We start from the raw sequence: 17,561 nt of genomic DNA on the forward strand, positions 1-17,561 counted from the left end.
AGGTGCTGACAACCCCAACACAGCAGAGAGCCTGTAAGATGCCAGTTCAAAAGTACCCATTGTCTTTGGCTTAAAGGAGTAGGCTGGGACCCTGGACAAAGTCATTTTCAATGCCACGTCAGGGTTGGGAGGTAGAATGCAATGGGTCGAGAAGCTTGAGATGGAAAAGGGACACATTTGATGTAAACACTCTCCTGTGAAGGAGTGAGAGGGCAGGACATACCTGGGGAGGAGGGAGAGAGCATGAGGGTTCAGTGTGGGGTTTTTCCCCTGAATTTTTATTTTATTGTGGTAAAATACACATAACAGAATTTACTATCGTAACCACTTTTAGGTGTATAGTTCGGTGGCGTTAAGTACGTTCGCATTGTGTGCAGCCATCAACGTTCATCCGAAACTTCCTCATTTTGCAAAACTGAAACTCTGTCCCAACGAAACACTTAACTCCCCACTTCCCCCACCCAGCCCCTGGCAACCTCTGTTCTATTTTCTGCCTCTATGAATGTGACTGCTCTAGGGACCTCACAAGTGGAATCATACAGTATTTGTTTTTTCACAGTTTTTATAAGATGGCACAGAGGAGTGTTTTTAAATGGCACTGGGGAAAGACAACAGACAAGGAGTGGCTGAGACTGTACAAAGGAGCAAGTGTGCACAGGGGTACATGGGTGGGATTCACGCGAACGGCAGGTGGACAGGAGGGAGTGGTGCAAAATACCTGAAGGACGATTTTCTTATGTATTGCAAATTTGGCAATAATGTGCGCCAGAAGCAAGTGGCCGCTGTATTTGCAGGCAGGATCTACGCAAGCCTTGGAGAGCAGGCAGGGCCACGCAAAGGTCATCAGGCGGCGCAGCTTGCTGTTGCGGTTCTTGTTGTTGTCGTGGATGTGGTGGGGTGCATGCTCCACCAGCAGTGTGGCGTACTGCAGGAGGTAAATCCTCAGCGAGTCCAGCATGTCTGCCTGCTTCTCTGGATCCAGGACCTGATGGCAAAGACGAGCAGGGAGGACTCATTTCCAGTTCTGAACTGTTACCTACTAAGGATCATATGACAAGTTTAAACCTTAAAAAAAAAAAGAAAACCTATACACACACACACACATACACACACACGAATTCATATACACTACGCATGTGTGTGTAATATTAAGTTTTACAAAGAGGGAATTGATAATGTCACATCAATTTTCCATCTGTATACAAGCTGGAAACTCACCGAATTTATTTCGAAGTTACAAAAAGGGCAGGCTTAGAAGTCAGAAAGAAGAAGGTAGAGGAGCTTGAGGTAGAAAGACAGACTTCTTTGATGCAAGGTGATTTAGGACAAAGTTTCTTAATTTCCAAGTAACTGAGATTTTTTTTTCCTAGTCAACTTTTATCTCTTATTTTTCTGCATTATGATCAGAAAATAAACTGGAAAAATCTCTACTTTCAAAAAATTGTTACCGTTTTCTATGTGACAAGTATCTGATAGATTTTTGTATGTGTTCCACGGATGTAAGAAAAAAGTATACAATCTCCATGTTTATATTAAATCAAGTATAATGGTGGCATCATTCAACTCAAGTAAGTATTCTAACCACCCTCTACCAGATCCATCCAATTCTGAAAAACAGACTGAAGCCTTCCATCATAATTATGTTTTTCATCAAGGTCCTCTATTCCCTGGGTCTGCTGCCTCTTGGCGGCCCCTCCCCACAGGCTCGCCCACCAGCCTTTTTCTCCTTACCCCAACACTCAAAATCCCAACTCCTCACTGGTCCCGGTCAACAGCATCTGACCCAGAGACATGGGCTGAGAAGGTAACACAGGGGAAGGAGCTCTGTCTGGGCCACCACCTCCCTACAGTTGCCCAAGAGGAGGAAAATATCAATATGCAGACCACGAATAAAGCTTTGGGCTCAGCTCTAATTCCTGGGGTGAGGGAGGAAGGGGAAGCTGCAGGAAGGAGGACCATCTCAAGGGACAAAGACTATTTAAGGATTGGTAAACCTGCCAATGAGAACAACAGTCCCCTCCGCCTTGATCCCAGAACAGAAAGGGTGAGAAAACCAGCTGTGTCCTTCCAAAGAACATTAATACATGTGTGGTGGTCACTTCTGGAGACACGCTAATCTGCATTACAGATAGGGAATGCTGATCACTGCATCCCAACAAACACCACTCGATATAACAATCTCAAGGAAAACACAATCTCTAACAGTGACGTTCAACACAATAAGCCTTAGGAAAATAACACAATGCAGGTATTTAATTCAAAAAGGCTCTCTAGTACAAACTGTAAATGCTGTCGTAAAAATGCAGAGACCCTAAAACCTGAGCTGATTTCAGACACTACTACCATCACAACAGATTTTCATTAACTTGGCAAGAAAGGGTCACAGCAGCAACTGGACTCAGTCTAATATTTTCACTGGCTTTTAACAGATTACTTCGCAAAGCTAAAGATGAAAATAGAATATCAAAATTCTGCTATAAGGGTTTTGAAAAATAACAGATATCTAAATTTTCTTTTTGTTGAGACAGAGTCTTGCTCTGTTGTCTGGGTAGAGTACAATGGTGTCATCATAGCTCATAGCAACCTCCAACTCCATAGCTCAAGCGATGCTCCTGCCTCAGCCTCCAGAGAAGCTGGAACTACAGGCGCACACCACTGTGCCCGGCTAATGTTTTCTATTTTTAGTAGAGACGGGGTCTTGCTCAGGCTGGTCTCCAACTCCTGAGTTCAAGTCATCCTCCCGACTAGGCTTTCCAGAGTGCTAGGATTACAGGCATGAGCCACCATGCCCAGCATTATATTTGAATTTTCATTGAGATATATTCTGTTTCTGATTAGAATCTATTAATGAGGAAAAGCTGATTCATTCCAAAGTAAGGCTGTCTTTAAAAATTCACTAAAAAGAATTATAATGTGATATTCTGCTATAACTAACGTAACTGTGAAAAATAAAAGCCTTGGGGAAATAAACTTATATCAATGAACTCCCCTAACACAAACACACATATTCATTCATCTGCAAGTTACTGTCCAAGCCCTCACACTGTGAGTGGTACCTTGGTTATAAACACGCTGGTGATGCTTTCTGGGTTATCTCCTTCTGGGTTAGGAGGTCCTAAGAGTTGCTCCCCTTCCCCCTTCTCAAAGCTGTATAAGAAAGCAGGATTCAAGATATGCTGCAGAACCTACAAAAAAAAATTAAAAATGAAGAAGGAAAATAAAGCCATGCTGTTTATTTCTTTAGTAAGGTAGGAAGGACAGCCAGTTTTGGGCACACCATAAAGTTAGAACTCAACCAAGGGTGCGACAACTAATCTTGGCTTCTATCCAAATGGCAAGCGGAAAGGAGGGTTAAAACTTGCAGAAAAGAGACGTCAGCCTGGTTTCCTCTTCTCATTTCAAAAATGTCATTTTCTAAAATCAAGGAAACTAATAAACTACTTTTCAAGGCTGATTCACTGCTGAATCTGCCTACGGTGGTTCCTCAGCAATGGCATTTTCTGAGCCACAGCCTGGCCAACTGTTTAAGTGTCCATGGAGACATAGCAGAGCAGGAACAGCCCACGGTTCCCTAGAAAACCAGCACAAACACCTGTACCTTCTACCACAGAACAGTGGGACTCACCTTGGCTTTCAGTTCATCTCCAAAGTTGGGGTCACTGAAATCTACAAAGCGAAAAAACAGGGCGCGTTTCTGAGCAATGCTGTAATTTTTCGGAATTTCTTCTTCCATGTACTCTTTTAAGAACGTCATGTTGCAGAGAAAACGACCAGTAAAGGCTCGGAGCAGCTGGAACAGCAATTCTGTATCTCCGTAATTCCTTCTGAAGGGTCAAATAAGAAAACAGGTTAACTTATGGCCAATTTCTTAACTATGTATCAACTCTGACTTGGCTTTAAATAGCTCTAAGTCATAGCCCATTCTACAACTGACTGCACATATCCAATGAACTACAGCTTTGTACAAACTGGGGAAGAGGCTCCCGTTTAGCTTTCCGGACAGAGCAAGTCATGTGATGTGCAGCAGATAGGGTGCACCCACTTGCAGTAGCTCAGCAGGCAGAAGGCCAGCAGCTTGGGCTCCTTCCAGTTGGTGGCAGCCATGTTCTCCTTGCGGTGTCTTTCTTGGAAGGTGTCACTGACCCACACGCGTCTCAACTGGCTCACCAGAGAATGCTGATTGGCCAGCCAGGAGTCATCGTTTTTTACTATAATACTTATGATCTGTCAAAGAAGAGATAATTAGGGAACTGGGTCTTGATTAAACCTTTGGGAATTCCGGAGCCTAAAGAAGAGACACCACCTTGATGGCCTGGAACTGGAGGTCCAAGCGCATGGTGCTGGTGCTGGGTGAGCCGGGGCGCACGGCGGTCTGGGCACCCCCGGGAAGCAGCAGCGTGATGAACCTGTTGGGGTTGGCTGCCAGCACGTCCCGCAGAGGCCTGGCGTCTTTGTGTTTTAAAAAACTCTGAAAGCAAAACAAGCAGGAAAGCTGTCTTAAGCTAAACAAACTCACAAAAAATGGTTAGAGGACATGAATTCTAAGGTTTTTTCCTAACTTTCTCAAGGCAGGCTAAAAGAAAAAAAAAAAAAAAGAGAGAGAATCCTGTAAAGCACCCCTTTTAAATAGTCATAATTTATAATTATGATTTTATAATCCTGGCAGTACATTAATTCATCACCACCAAAATCCTACAAAGAGTGATTCCTGGATCTGAGCTTTTCATATACACAACCAAATGGCAATGATGTTTCCAACATTCAGATGCATCTAAGAAAAATGAAGCCAGGACACTGAAGAATGAAATATGAATTTAACATTTTAGAGCACACTGGCTGACAAAAATTTGCAGGGACCCCTAACTCCAGCTGCTCACAGCTCTCACCATAAACATTCTGCTCCACTGGGGATCGTTCAAGGTTGCTTCCATCATGAACAGCTCCACCGTCTGCGAGGGGTGCCGAGTCAGGAACTTGATCAGAGGCTCTCTGAATGGACTGCCCGCCTGCAAACACCAGGGGACACCACACCTCGTACCTTCCTCTTCTCAGGGCTTGAGGCTTTTTTGTCTCCGTGTCTAACACAGTAAGAACACACACTCCCCCCACCACAACTGGGGTACACTAATAACCGTAGGTAAACACCAATATCTAGCATCTTCATACTCTTAGATTAACCCATTTAAAAGATAGCAAAGTGTGTAATCCAAGCTCTCTGGGAGGCTGAGGCGGGCGGATTGTTTGAGCTCAGGAGTTCGAGACCAGCCTGAGCAAGAGCGAGACCCCGTCTCTACTAAAAATAGAAAGAAATTAATTGGACAACTAAAAATATATAGAAAAAATTAGCTGGGCATGGTGGCGCATGCCTGTAGTCCCAGCTACTCGGGAGGCTGCGGCAGGAGGATCGCTTGAGCACAGGAGTTTGAGGTTGCTGTGAGCTAGGCTGATGCCACGGCACTCTAGCCCGGGCAACACAGTGAGACTCTGTCTCAAAAAAAAAAAAAAAAAAGATAACAAAGTGGAAATACGACAAACACCAGAGGAAGGAAGAAAGAGGATTAACCCCCAGTCTGAGCCGCACCTCAATCAGCATTGCCCGTTCTGTCTTCATCACAACCTCTAACAGAGGCTTGACCAGAGTCTGAGGTGCAGCTGGGATCAGATGAAAAAGGTTTATTATTGCTGAACAAATCTTCATTTCCTAATAAAGAAAACCAGAAATTATAAACAGGTCAATTAATTTTGCTAGTGAAAGGAGGACATCACTACAGACCCGCTACAGTCTAACCGCATTCGCAAGGCTAGCCAATGAAGCAAGGAGTTAACATGTAAAAAGCCACAACTTACCGGTCTTAGGTTACGACTATGCCTGTCCTAAGGAAACTAACTGCCCATGGCCTTCAGGGTTCCTCTGTCAAAGGGAGGGTGGAGGTGATTGTGTGTACCTGATGTGACTGGACTGTTTGTTCTCATGCACACTGACAAGCGTGCTAGTCCCCCTCGCAGAAGGGTGGACAGTGGCACCTGTGACCAGGAGAGCGTGAGGACTACCCCGCTTTGCCGTAGCATCATGGGGTCTTCCCAATACACTAAGGTCTACGGACATAGACGTCTTGTGCCCCCAAAATCTAGAAGGGAAAGTTTCTCAAAAAATATTTAAGTATTTATCCTGAAACTAAATAGCAATATAAACAAACAACTGATTGTGGTATTACGTATTTGTCAACCAGGTTTAAAAATAAATCTGAAAAACGGCTCCATTGAATAGTATGAAAAATGTGTGAAATGCCGAGAGTTCTGTACTTTCTAACATCTAACAGCTCAGTGGTGGGTTGCTCTGAGCATCATTCCAGCTCTCTCCTCTCAGTTTCTGAAGTTTTGCCATTCAAAGGAATTCTACATGGCCAGAGGGAAGAGAAGCCACCCTGCACCGTGTGCGACTCGACATTCACCACCCTCTGCATGATAAAATGGGGACGATAACACTGGCCAGGAGGGACCTCGCTCCCAGCAGCGCTTGACACACTTTTCAAATTTCTCTTTACACCAAAAGGCATTACAGGGTGATAGGCAAGAAATGAGGAAAATGAGCTCATGCCATCCCCATCCCACCTCTAGAGTTCTCTTTTACAGAATTTGCAAGTCTTCGGATAGAGTAAGTTCCATCCTGAAATTGTAACATTCTAAAATGGAACTTTTACACTCTGGTCTTTCATTTCAAAGCACTGTCACCACACCACTGGAAGACAGGAATGACAGATGTTATGATCCCCATTTTACAGACGAGGAAAAGTTCGGAGCTTGCCCAAAGTCCCACAGTGTGATGACTGCATCAGTGTGTGCTGGAGACATGAAGAGAACTGGGCGGGTGGGTGGATGGAACGATGCGGTTTTAAATTCAGGGCAATCAGCAAGGCAGTGGTGTCCAAGAAAATATAATTACTCCCAATTTCTAGCAGGTATAATATATTCTTTGTGGAGTTTCCTCTCAGAAGGTTGTTAGATGTATGCATTCAGATAACCATTATGATAGCAAACTCCAATTCAATCTTAAATAGTGTTGAGATATTGCAATTCTAACATGAACTTGCTTAAAACATCTAACGTGATCTTGCTTAAAACGTCCTGATATATAATAGAACATGCTTGGCATCCGGACAGTTCACAGCAATGATACTAATACAACTGCCACAGACTGACAATACAGTTCACAGCACTCAAAGGCACAACGCACTCTGTCCATTACAGAACCACAACACAGCTAACAAGTCACAGCAAAACCAAGTACGACAACCCCCTCCTGCAACTCCACTGAAATTCTCACCTCTACCCCTTCCATGGCAGGCTGAACCAAAACAAAAATTACAGCATGAAAAAAGGCAACAAAAAGGTAAAAAAAAAAAAAGAAAAGAAAAGAAAAGATAAACTGTTCTTCACATTGCAAGTCATAAACTGACTTTTAATAGGTTGTTCTCACCTCAAACTGACAGAATGGAGACAAGGAACATCTCCCGCACTCTGAAATGCTTTCCTGAGGATGGGGAGGAAAATCATCTTTTTTCTATTTATGTTATTTACATAAAAACTTCCCATATACTCAAACACAGCAAGGGTTATTGGAGTTAACAAGACAGTAAAGACACAATTATCAGAAAGCACACAATAATTAACAAATGCTCAACAGCGAGAAGCACACCTTCTACCTTTCAGATGTCAAACACAGCCCTTCTGATAGAGTGTCTAATAGAGTGGATTTCTTCCCTAAATCCAATTTTCAAAATAGAATTTCAGAATTCTTATGTAGGGGGGTGGGAAACTGTAAGACCTTGTTATATGCAAATAAATTTTTAAAAATCTCTTTTTTAGAGTGAATAATTGAAGGTTTTATGGGAAGTGCTAACATATGAAAAAAAAAAACAAACCCTGTTTCCCAGCTAAAGTCAGAAGAGGACCAGGTGGTTTAGCCCTATCAATTATACATGTCTAAGGCTCCCCTCACATAAAAACCCACAGGCCATGACACCACCCACTGGAGAGCTGGGTTACCTTGTGAGATGAAGCATGGTCTTCCTAAAACTAGCTTTGTGTGTCTGTGTGCATGTGCGTGTGTGTACACACAGCAGGTGGTTGGCCACGCATTCTCCCCCATAAGCTCAATGTTAAAAAGGGAAGATTCCTAAACATGGTGATGGGGCAAAGCTCTGATCATCATGGGTACCCGAAGTTACAGAGGAACTTTTATTTACTTTTTATTCAACTATTTAACATATCTTCAATGATAGTATCTCAACTAAGCAATGTTATCTGGGGATTCTACCAAGCAGAAACAAACTACTTTCCAGGATCCCTTCCCCATCCTGTTTAACATCCATAAAAACGGATGACCAGAGCTCAAGAGGACAGTGGCGTGGCCCTGGGCTTAGGGGATGAAGCTACAGCCATGCTGGCTGCCTCTGGATCCCAAAACATTGTGGCCTCCAAGTTTTGGACATGCAGTTGACTTCCCAGAGCTGGACCTGCCCTGGCTGTTCAGGTGACACATTCATAGGAGGATGAAAATGTCCCGGGGGGGCTAAAGGACTCCCCCACACCCATGACTCTGTCCCCTATACAACTGCTCCCTACCTCCAAATAATGTGCTGCTAAGTTTATGAAATCTTTTTCATTTGATTGAAGTCATTTACCCACTATGTATTTTAAATGTTTATTCTAGAACTGTGTTTCAGAGAACAGCTTATCGTAAGAACAAACATAAAACTTAAAGCCAGAGTACCCAGCAGATGCTAGGTGGAGAGGAGCAGCACAGAGGCACCTGCGCCTGCTCCCCAGAGCTGGGCTGTATTAGTACCCTTTGCTCTCCTCCGTGAAGATTTCTTGACCTTTGTCCACATGTATAAGTAACAAACCTTCAAAGGGGCCATGCATGGTATATTACTTCTAAAAAAAAAAAAGTTTTAAGTCCTGGTTTAGTTTTGCTTAGTTGGCTGTTTAGAAGCAGCAGGAAACAAGACTTACATAAACAAAACACCTTGACACAGAATGGTCAAAACAAAGCATAAAAAAGCCAAAAAAACACAAAAATTCCAAATTGGGATGAAACACATCCAATGAAGGCACAAAAGGACAAAAGCCACTTAATTATGCCTCTGAAGAACTGTGAGGAAGTCCCTAACAGGGACACTGCTGTGAAATTTCACTAGGTGTTATGGAAGATACAATTCCACTGATAGGACATTATCAACTTAAAAAAATACTTCAAAAAAATTAACATATACAGTATTAGATTAGAAACAGCAGAAAGCATGCATTTTTAAATCTTTAATGACCCATATCACATACTTAAAAGATTTAACTACAGTGGTTTCCCCTCAAAACCATATAAATGTACTTTGAAGTGCTAGTCATTTAACTTATGGCAAATAACTGGGGTGGAGGGTTTAGACCTAGAAAGCATACATGCCAATATTTATGTGATGCCTTATTTACATTCTCCTTAATACTTTATAAAGTCCTAAAAACATCTCTAGTTGGTTTCATCAGACAATAATGATTAAGCGCAAACATTTACCGACCACCCAGTGATGGAAAGCAATGGGAACAATAGCTGAGGCACGCACCACCATGTAAACAGCAGCTGCCAAGAACAGTCTAGAAAACACACTGTTTAAAGCAGAACTAGTAAAATTGAAATACAAACATTTCAAACGTCCCAGAATTCTCATCAATAGAAACATCATATTAAAGTGAACAAAAGGGAGATTTTAAAGAAACATAAAAAGGAATGTTCAGCAATTAAGAGAAATAAAAGCAAAATACTAAGAAAACGTGTCTAACAATTTACATGGCCCATAATACATAAAACTAGACCTGACCAGCATGTTAGGTAAGAGCACTGCTCCGGTGCCGACACCACAGTGCGCGGCGGGGGTGCCCTGCCCAGAAGCAAACGAGTCACTCACGTTTCCGTCGCTCCGCTGGCCCCCCTTGTGGGTGATGACCACCACTTCCATCCACTTGCGCAGATGTTGCTGTGGAAGAAACACAGCCTCAGACACAACTTCTCCTTCACGAGTATTTCACTTCCAAGATACTGCTCTTGGGTGGAAACACAATCATTGATTCCCATTGTACTTAACATCAGAACTGTGGTGTTTCCATTATTGAAATAGCCCAACCATTGAACTAGAGATGAGAATAATCGGCATCTGTTTATGTTCTGTAAATAAAAAGGCTGAATTTGCCTGATTAAAAAAAGAAAATATCCTGAACCTGGTCATTCCAATACCAGGCCCTGCCGTTCTACTTTGTGTGAAATTTGTTTTATTCACAGCCATACACTGGGAATCAGGGTAGAAGTGAAAGGCGCACATAATCCCTGTCCTTGTGGAGCTCGTGGTGCGGTGGGAAAACAGGTAAAACACAAAGGTACCTGCTGTGTGTGACTACAATTACGGTGCGTGTCACAAGGACAACAGGAACCAGCTTCAGATGAAGGCTGAGGGGCCAGGTGGTCCCCACTGAGGATGTGGCTCAAAGGAGGCAGACATGCCAGAAACAGAAGGGCAGAGAGAGGAGGGACAGGGCCCTGAAGCCAAAGAAAGGCAGACATGGTGGCTGAAGACCTGTGGGCACAAGGGTGACAAGGGGTGGGAGCAGGGGATGCTGGGGGAGGCTGGGAAGATAAACATGGGCCCTACTTGGTCAGGGGCCAAGCAAATTAGCACCATAGCAATACTTCTGTTCTGTGCGTAACAAGGGCTACAGTTCTGTAACAAGATTCCGCATTTGATACGAGTGCATGGCAAGACAGATCCTGACTTTAGCCTAACCTGGGCATGTGGCAGCCAGACTCCAGCCCCATGTCCGGCAAAACCAGGCAGGCAGACGAGTGCTCAGAGCCTAAAGCTAAACCACAACAAGAGCACGCAAGTAACAGGTGCATCTTTATTATCCTGCACTGTCCAAACTTGTTCTTCAGAACACTGGTGTCCCACAGGAAGTTAGCAAGTTGCTTTAAACAGGATTCCATGGTGAAATAGGCTTGGGAGATAACGGTTTAGACATCTAACGCTGTTCTGTAAGACAAGGCTTCTCTGAGCCTTTAATGTCCTTGTAGTCCATGTCAAACTTCAAGAGGCTGTGTCTGCCAAGCTTACACAGCAAATGAACTGGTTTTCATGGAACAGCTACATCTTGCAGGGTCAGTGTTACTTGAGAAATGCATAAAATAATATATATTTCTTCAAAGTACTAAACTAACAACATTTTACCAATAAGATTCCCTGAAGGATATTAATCACCAGAATATAAATTCATGAAATCTACATCTTACTAGAATGGCTATTTACACAAAGATATAAATGAGAGTAACAGAATTAAAGGTGTAGATGATGTCCAGCCACATCATTATTTTCTGCTTTTAGATTTCCCAAAGAAAAAGAATGACTCCAATTGCTATATAAAATTTATTTTTAGTTCAACGAGGAAATATTTAAAATAACTAACCATGAAAGATTCCAAGGTCAAATATTAAACAGTTCAAATTTAAAGAAAGGAACTGAACATCATAAACAAAAGAATGAAGTTGGATGTGAAGGATAGACCTTAGGATCATTTAAAAAAAAAAAAATGAAGTTGGACCCTTATCTAGCCATATACAAAAATTAACTGAAAATGGCTCAATGACCTAAACGTAAGGGCTAAAATTATAAAAACTCTTAAAGAAAGGTAAGATGTCTTAACTCTTAAAATAATGATGAATGCTTGAGCTATTAACCTCAAAAACATATATGAAGTAAAACAAAAGCCCATCAGTGAATGAGCTTGGTTCCCAAGAACATGACTAAGCAGGGACTAATGTGTCCTTTATCACCACCCTGGCAGACCATGGCAGGCACAGGATAATTCAAGAAGGCCTGAGCCACTAAACCCAGGAGCATCATCGATGTTAAGTCCAGGCTGGACTCAGCAGAGGTGGGTGCCAGATCCAAGTGTCTGGATAAACAGCAGACTGGGGAATTTCAATCACTCAGAAAGCAGCTATTAATGTCAGAAAAGGGGGGAGAGTTCCCTGAATAAACTGTCAATACAAAACCCACGTGCCTGGCCGGACGCGGTGGCTCACGCCTGTAATCCTAGCACTCTGAGAGGCAGAGGCGGGCGGATTGTTTGAGCTCAGGAGTTCGAAACCAGCCCAAGCAAGAGCGAGACCCCGTCTCTACTAAAAATAGAAAGAAATTAATCAGACAACTAAAAATACATAGAAAAAATTAGCCGGTCATGGTGGCGCATGCCTGTAGTCCCAGCTACTCGGGAAGCTGAGGCAGAAGGATTGCTTGAGCCCAGGAGTTTGAGGTTGCTGTGAGCTAGGCTGACGCCACGGCACTCACTCTAGCCCGAGCAAAAGAGTGAGACTCTGTCTCAAAAAAACAAAATAAAAAAAAACCCACGTGCTTTATTTTAAGGAAAAAGACCACTGGCCTTAGTCAGAAACTATAGACCTTAAGGCAGTTGTCTTCATGCGTACTAAAAAAAATCTGGACAATGTTCACTGAATGAATTTGTAGCTTCCTACAATCTGATGAAGGGCTAGATTGGGGGTTTAAAAAACAAAACAAAACAAAAAAACCAAAGTCGCTTCAGGCATGCAAATGTAGAAAGAAATGACAGCCGCTAACAAGGGACAGAAACATATTACTTCTCAAAAGGAGAGGAGTATAAAAGCATTAGGACATTTAGAACACAGGCACAGACCTCACATATGAAAGCACCAAAGTCGTAATAGAGGATATAAGAAAAAGCATACATTTGATGTGCTCTGATTAGGAAATGATATAATTTCATTTACTTTAACCTCTCTTGTGAATGTATACATGTAAGTATACTAATATATTTGGAAGCTTAAGGAAAAGCAGTCTCCAATTTGCAAGATTTACTTCCATATCGTACTCTGTTTCTCAATGACAACATATTAGGACACCACTTAACAATTTTGATGTTTTCGTCATTATTTAGGTGTCTATAGATATGAAGAAACCAGTACATATATGAGGTAAAAAGGTGTGTGGTTTTCATATATATATGCTATATAGCTACACTCCACATACAATATATCTACAACTATATAATCTCTGTCTACTCTCCTGTTTACAGCTGGGAGAAAGGTGTACCCAATACAAAAAAATACCTTCCGTATCTTAAAATGTCAAAATAATTGAAGGTTACTTAGTTTGGAAAACATATGGATGTTTGTTTTCGTTGCATCATTGTCTATAATGAAAAGACTGGGAATAATCTAAACGGTCGTCAGTGGGGGAGTGGTTAAATAAATTATGGCAAGTCCACGTAATGAAACATTACATAGCCATAAGACAGAATGAAGAAGCACTTTATGTACCAAAATGAAATGATGGAGTTATTAAGTGGAAAAAGCAAGAACTATGTGTATATTATGCCTCTTAATACGGGAAACAAAAGAATAATCACATGTCCTCTTAGACATGTAAAACCTCTCCAGAACACATAGGAAACTGCTGTTCCTAACTGTCCCTGGGAAGGGGGGCTGGGCAGCCAGAAAACAGGGATGGGGGACATTTTTTGCAGTGAACCCTTTTACGCCTTCCGATTTTTAAACTACGTGAATGTATAATATTACCTATTTTAAAAATAATTTAAGTTTTTCAAGTTTATTATAGAATAATGTGTTTAAACACATTTGGCTTACCATCATCTGATCACAAAATTTATCATTGAAAGAGTTTGGGAAGAGCCTGGTAACAGAAGTCAGACGATTCACAACATTCAAGGTCAAGCTTCGATAATCTCCCAGCATCATCAGCAAAGGTCGCATGTGTGTGTGAATCTGATCTACTTCTATGGTAGCACCTTCTAAAAACTATTAAAAAAGAAAAGTTACAAAGAAAAACAGACAACAGAGAATACTTCATAATAGAATGGAACTCATATTCAATTCTAGCAGCAAGTGTTTATTTTCCAGACAATATACTATATATTCCAGAAACTTATGATGAAATGAGGAAGATTTATCTTTACTGTTTAGTATTTTAAAAAACTTAAGACTGATTACAATCAAGTGTACAGCAACCACAGACAGAATTCCAGGCTTACAGAACTGTTTACACAGAGATAAACAGGAAGAACTCTTAATACAGAGTACGCGCACGCTCTCTCTCACCTTTCTCATACAGGCTTCTCCGGCCTCCTGGAGCTCACTATTGGTGGAATTCAGGGCTTTGAAGAGTGCAGCGATGATCTTCTCCCTGGACTGAGGAAGGTAATTGCAGGCAGCAAGTGCATCTTCAGGGAGAGAAATCAGTACAATTTCATTATTAACCTGAAAAATTCATTAACCTGAAAAATACTCAAATAATCTTCTTCTCTAGAGTCTCCTACCAACCAACAAAAATATTGTATGAACCACTAAAACCCTTTTTCCTCATATCTGGCTTCCAGAAAGACAAAAGAATGCATGGTCTTCCACCCATGTGTTCAGCATTACCTAAGAATGAAGTCAGCAGCTTGCCAGCAAGGCTGTAATAAATCTGAGCCTCCAGGTGGGACGAAGAAAGGCTTGAGGGAGAAGAAGGGGACTGCCACTGACACCCCTATCCCCCAGGACATCCTCACAGGGTAAGAGTGCGCCAGCCTGCAGGCAGGCCCATCTGAACGATGCTGAGGGCATAGCCTCCGTCCCTCTGGTAACAGGGGATGCAGGGGACAGACACACAACAGCCCAGCTTTTCTTCACTGCCCAGTTTTGGGGGTTAAAGGCTTTAAGTCTTTGAAAATGCAAATATTCTTAGGAAAGGAGACATATCTCAACCCCGTATGTTAATTAAGAGAGAACATTTTAACAAGGGAAGGTGCATGAGAGGCCCAAAAAGACAGGGACCCCAACAGGAGAAGTGAGAAGCTGCCAAACATCTTCTCCCTAGTTGCCCCCCACTCGCTTTAGCTTGCCCTGTCTGGAACGTTCTACCCCCATCCTCAAACTCGGGTATTGTGGTCTGCCTCTCAGCTCTCCAGCTCTAATTCAAGGAAGATTCTAGCAATATTTTATTAAGGGCATAAAAATCAAAACAAGGAGTCAACTAAAAAAGCTTACATTGGGTATTTATTCACATCTCCCCCCAAAAAAGAAACTCACTGTTTCTATGTAAAAGGGTCAGTCAATATAGATCTAATATTTTCCTAAGCTTAGCACAATTCTTGTGCTTGACAATGACAACTGAGGTTCCTTGGGAAAATCTAAGAGTGCAGGATTCTCAAATGCTTCCGAGTCATTTAAAAGTCTGTAACAGTTATAGGATACCTTACTACACACTCTGATTCTGATGAAAATGGCAGTATATGAATGCTATGACAATTCTCTGAAACCAGAACGTTTGATTCGTAAGAGAACTACAGAATAAAGGGTTTATTATAAAGTATAAATTACTTAAATCCTAACAATAATCTTATGATATCTCATTATACAGTTTGATAAACAAACATTATTTTTTGATCCCACCTTAAATAGTCAGAAAAATTAGACAACAACAAAAAAGGCTACTGTCTCCTTTCACTTTTTTTTTTTCCTGTAGACTTCCTCAGTAGTCAGTCTCCCTTCACTTTTATACCCTATAACTTGTTACAGTTTTACATTAACTTACTTAATGCTGCAATCCGTAAAGGTACAAGCGATGGAAGGCTTTTGTAACAGGGCAGCTTTGTCAAAGCTGAATCTTCAGCCTCACACAAATTCAACAGCTGCAAAAAATAAAACGACTTGATTTAGCCCACTCTTACTGCGAAGACACAAAAACCTTGCAAATAACAGAACACAGCAATCTTCCACACACACTGCAACACAATTAACAGCTGACAAACTAAACTCAAATCCTAAAGAACTGAAGTATCAAAGTGTGACCGAACTTCCTTATTCTAAAGCAAAACTCAGTTAACCTCATTAGTGAAATAAATTCCTAGACTCTTTCTCACCCACTCTGATACCATAATGTTTTTTCAGAAAAAACAGGAGGCCGCTTTAACTGCAAATCCCATGATGGCGGGGACACCTCCTCCTCATTCAGAGCAGCTCTCAGTGCCTTAGGCCAGTGTTCGAGAAACAGGGTGGGCTATAATTCAAATGTTCTCGTGCTCATACCCTTTTTTTTCTTTTCAAGTATAGAAAAGCATAAGAAGGAAGTTGAATGTCACTGGGAATTCCAGTGGCTATCTTTCCAGACATTGCACCACACAGGTATATATGTCGGTTATCTAAAGTAACATATGGTGTTCTACTACTATTTTCCCTTTCTCTTTATTTACATCCTGGAAAACTAGTATAGACTTTTACCATTTTTTTTTCCTTAAAGATTCCTACCTGGAAAGAGATTTAAAACAGCAGAAAAGGATATACACTGAAAAGCACTTCAAGCCTCCTACCCCATTCTCTCCCCAGAGGAAACCACTGTTACTAGGTCCCTGTATGACCTTCAGAAACATTCTCCTTATACACGTAAGGACACGTGTCTATGTGTGTGTGTATATATGTAGGTGTATGTGTGTGTAATGGAGTGGGGAGAGGGAGAAAGAGAGAGAATGAGAAAGAATTGGGTCACAATACAAAGTCAGTGTTCCAAACATGGTCACCTACCAGAATCATGGTCATCCACCAGAATCACTGGGGAAGCTTTTAGACAGGAGCTTCCCAGGTCTCACTCCACATCTACTGAACCTGAATCTCCAGGGAGAGGACTCAAGAGTCTAACTTTCAAAAGATCCTCACATGTTCTGATGTTGCCAGTGTACTGATAAATATTTGGAAAACCGGTTTCGTGTCCTTGACCCTGCCAGGTTCGGGTCTTAAGTTTAGTGAGTTCCTCATGCAGGTTATAGCACATCTGTCTCAGAACAGCCAAGGGAAGCTGTCCTCCCATCTCCTAGAGGCTCTTGACCTTCTGTGTGAAGCCTGACGAGCGATCAGGGGATCGCAGGGGATATAACAAGTTTTGAAAGATCAGAGCTAGACCCTATGACCATATAAACATTTGTCCAAGCAGAAACATAGGACTTAAAAAAAAAATTTTAAAAACACGAGAGGTAAATTTTCCTAATTGGAAATTCAGACGTCGTCTGCAGCAGGAATTTGCTCCCTGTGATTTCTGCCTCAGCGCACTCTGACAATGCCTCCAGGAGCATGATTTATGTCTCATAAAATTTCAAACTGGGACTGATCACCAGACCATTACTGTACTCTAAGAACTAATGTTTATAATTTGGTAATATCTACAATTTAATTTATTTATCACTGTCTGGTATCATCTCACACTGGGATGTTTACAGTGACAAATACTTATAAAATTCCATCTGCCAGCATCTGTGTTTAGATCAAGGGGCATGTCCACTAAGCAAAATGAGTTAGTGCAATGATTAGGAACCTTGCTTTAAAATAACAGCTTTGGTTCAAATCTAAGCTCTACGGCTCACCTGCTCTGTGGCTTTAGGTAAGTAATAAACCCTAAGGCTCAGTTTCCATACCTTTAAAATGAGAATAAACA

At 41.8% G+C, this 17,561-nt stretch overlaps 1 protein-coding gene across 1 annotated transcript in view; it reads right to left on the reverse strand.

The window, feature by feature from the left end:
* Positions 1-17,561, reverse strand: part of TRRAP (transformation/transcription domain-associated protein) — a 116,318-nt gene that overhangs the window by 58,549 nt on the left and 40,208 nt on the right. The window contains exons 29-39 of the mRNA XM_012638896.1: positions 15,672-15,768; positions 14,195-14,316; positions 13,724-13,894; positions 9,960-10,028; positions 5,582-5,701; positions 4,887-5,006; positions 4,304-4,468; positions 4,043-4,224; positions 3,626-3,824; positions 3,057-3,185; positions 719-985 (exon numbers count right to left, since the gene is read on the reverse strand). Of these exons, the coding sequence (XP_012494350.1) occupies positions 719-985; positions 3,057-3,185; positions 3,626-3,824; positions 4,043-4,224; positions 4,304-4,468; positions 4,887-5,006; positions 5,582-5,701; positions 9,960-10,028; positions 13,724-13,894; positions 14,195-14,316; positions 15,672-15,768 (1,641 nt within the window). The remainder of the gene's footprint in view (positions 1-718; positions 986-3,056; positions 3,186-3,625; positions 3,825-4,042; positions 4,225-4,303; positions 4,469-4,886; positions 5,007-5,581; positions 5,702-9,959; positions 10,029-13,723; positions 13,895-14,194; positions 14,317-15,671; positions 15,769-17,561) is intronic.

The sequence above is a fragment of the Propithecus coquereli genome, unplaced genomic scaffold (assembly GCF_000956105.1).
Source record: "Propithecus coquereli isolate 6110/MARCELLA unplaced genomic scaffold, Pcoq_1.0 Scaffold137, whole genome shotgun sequence".
In the NCBI taxonomy this organism is placed as follows: Eukaryota; Metazoa; Chordata; class Mammalia; order Primates; family Indriidae; genus Propithecus; species Propithecus coquereli.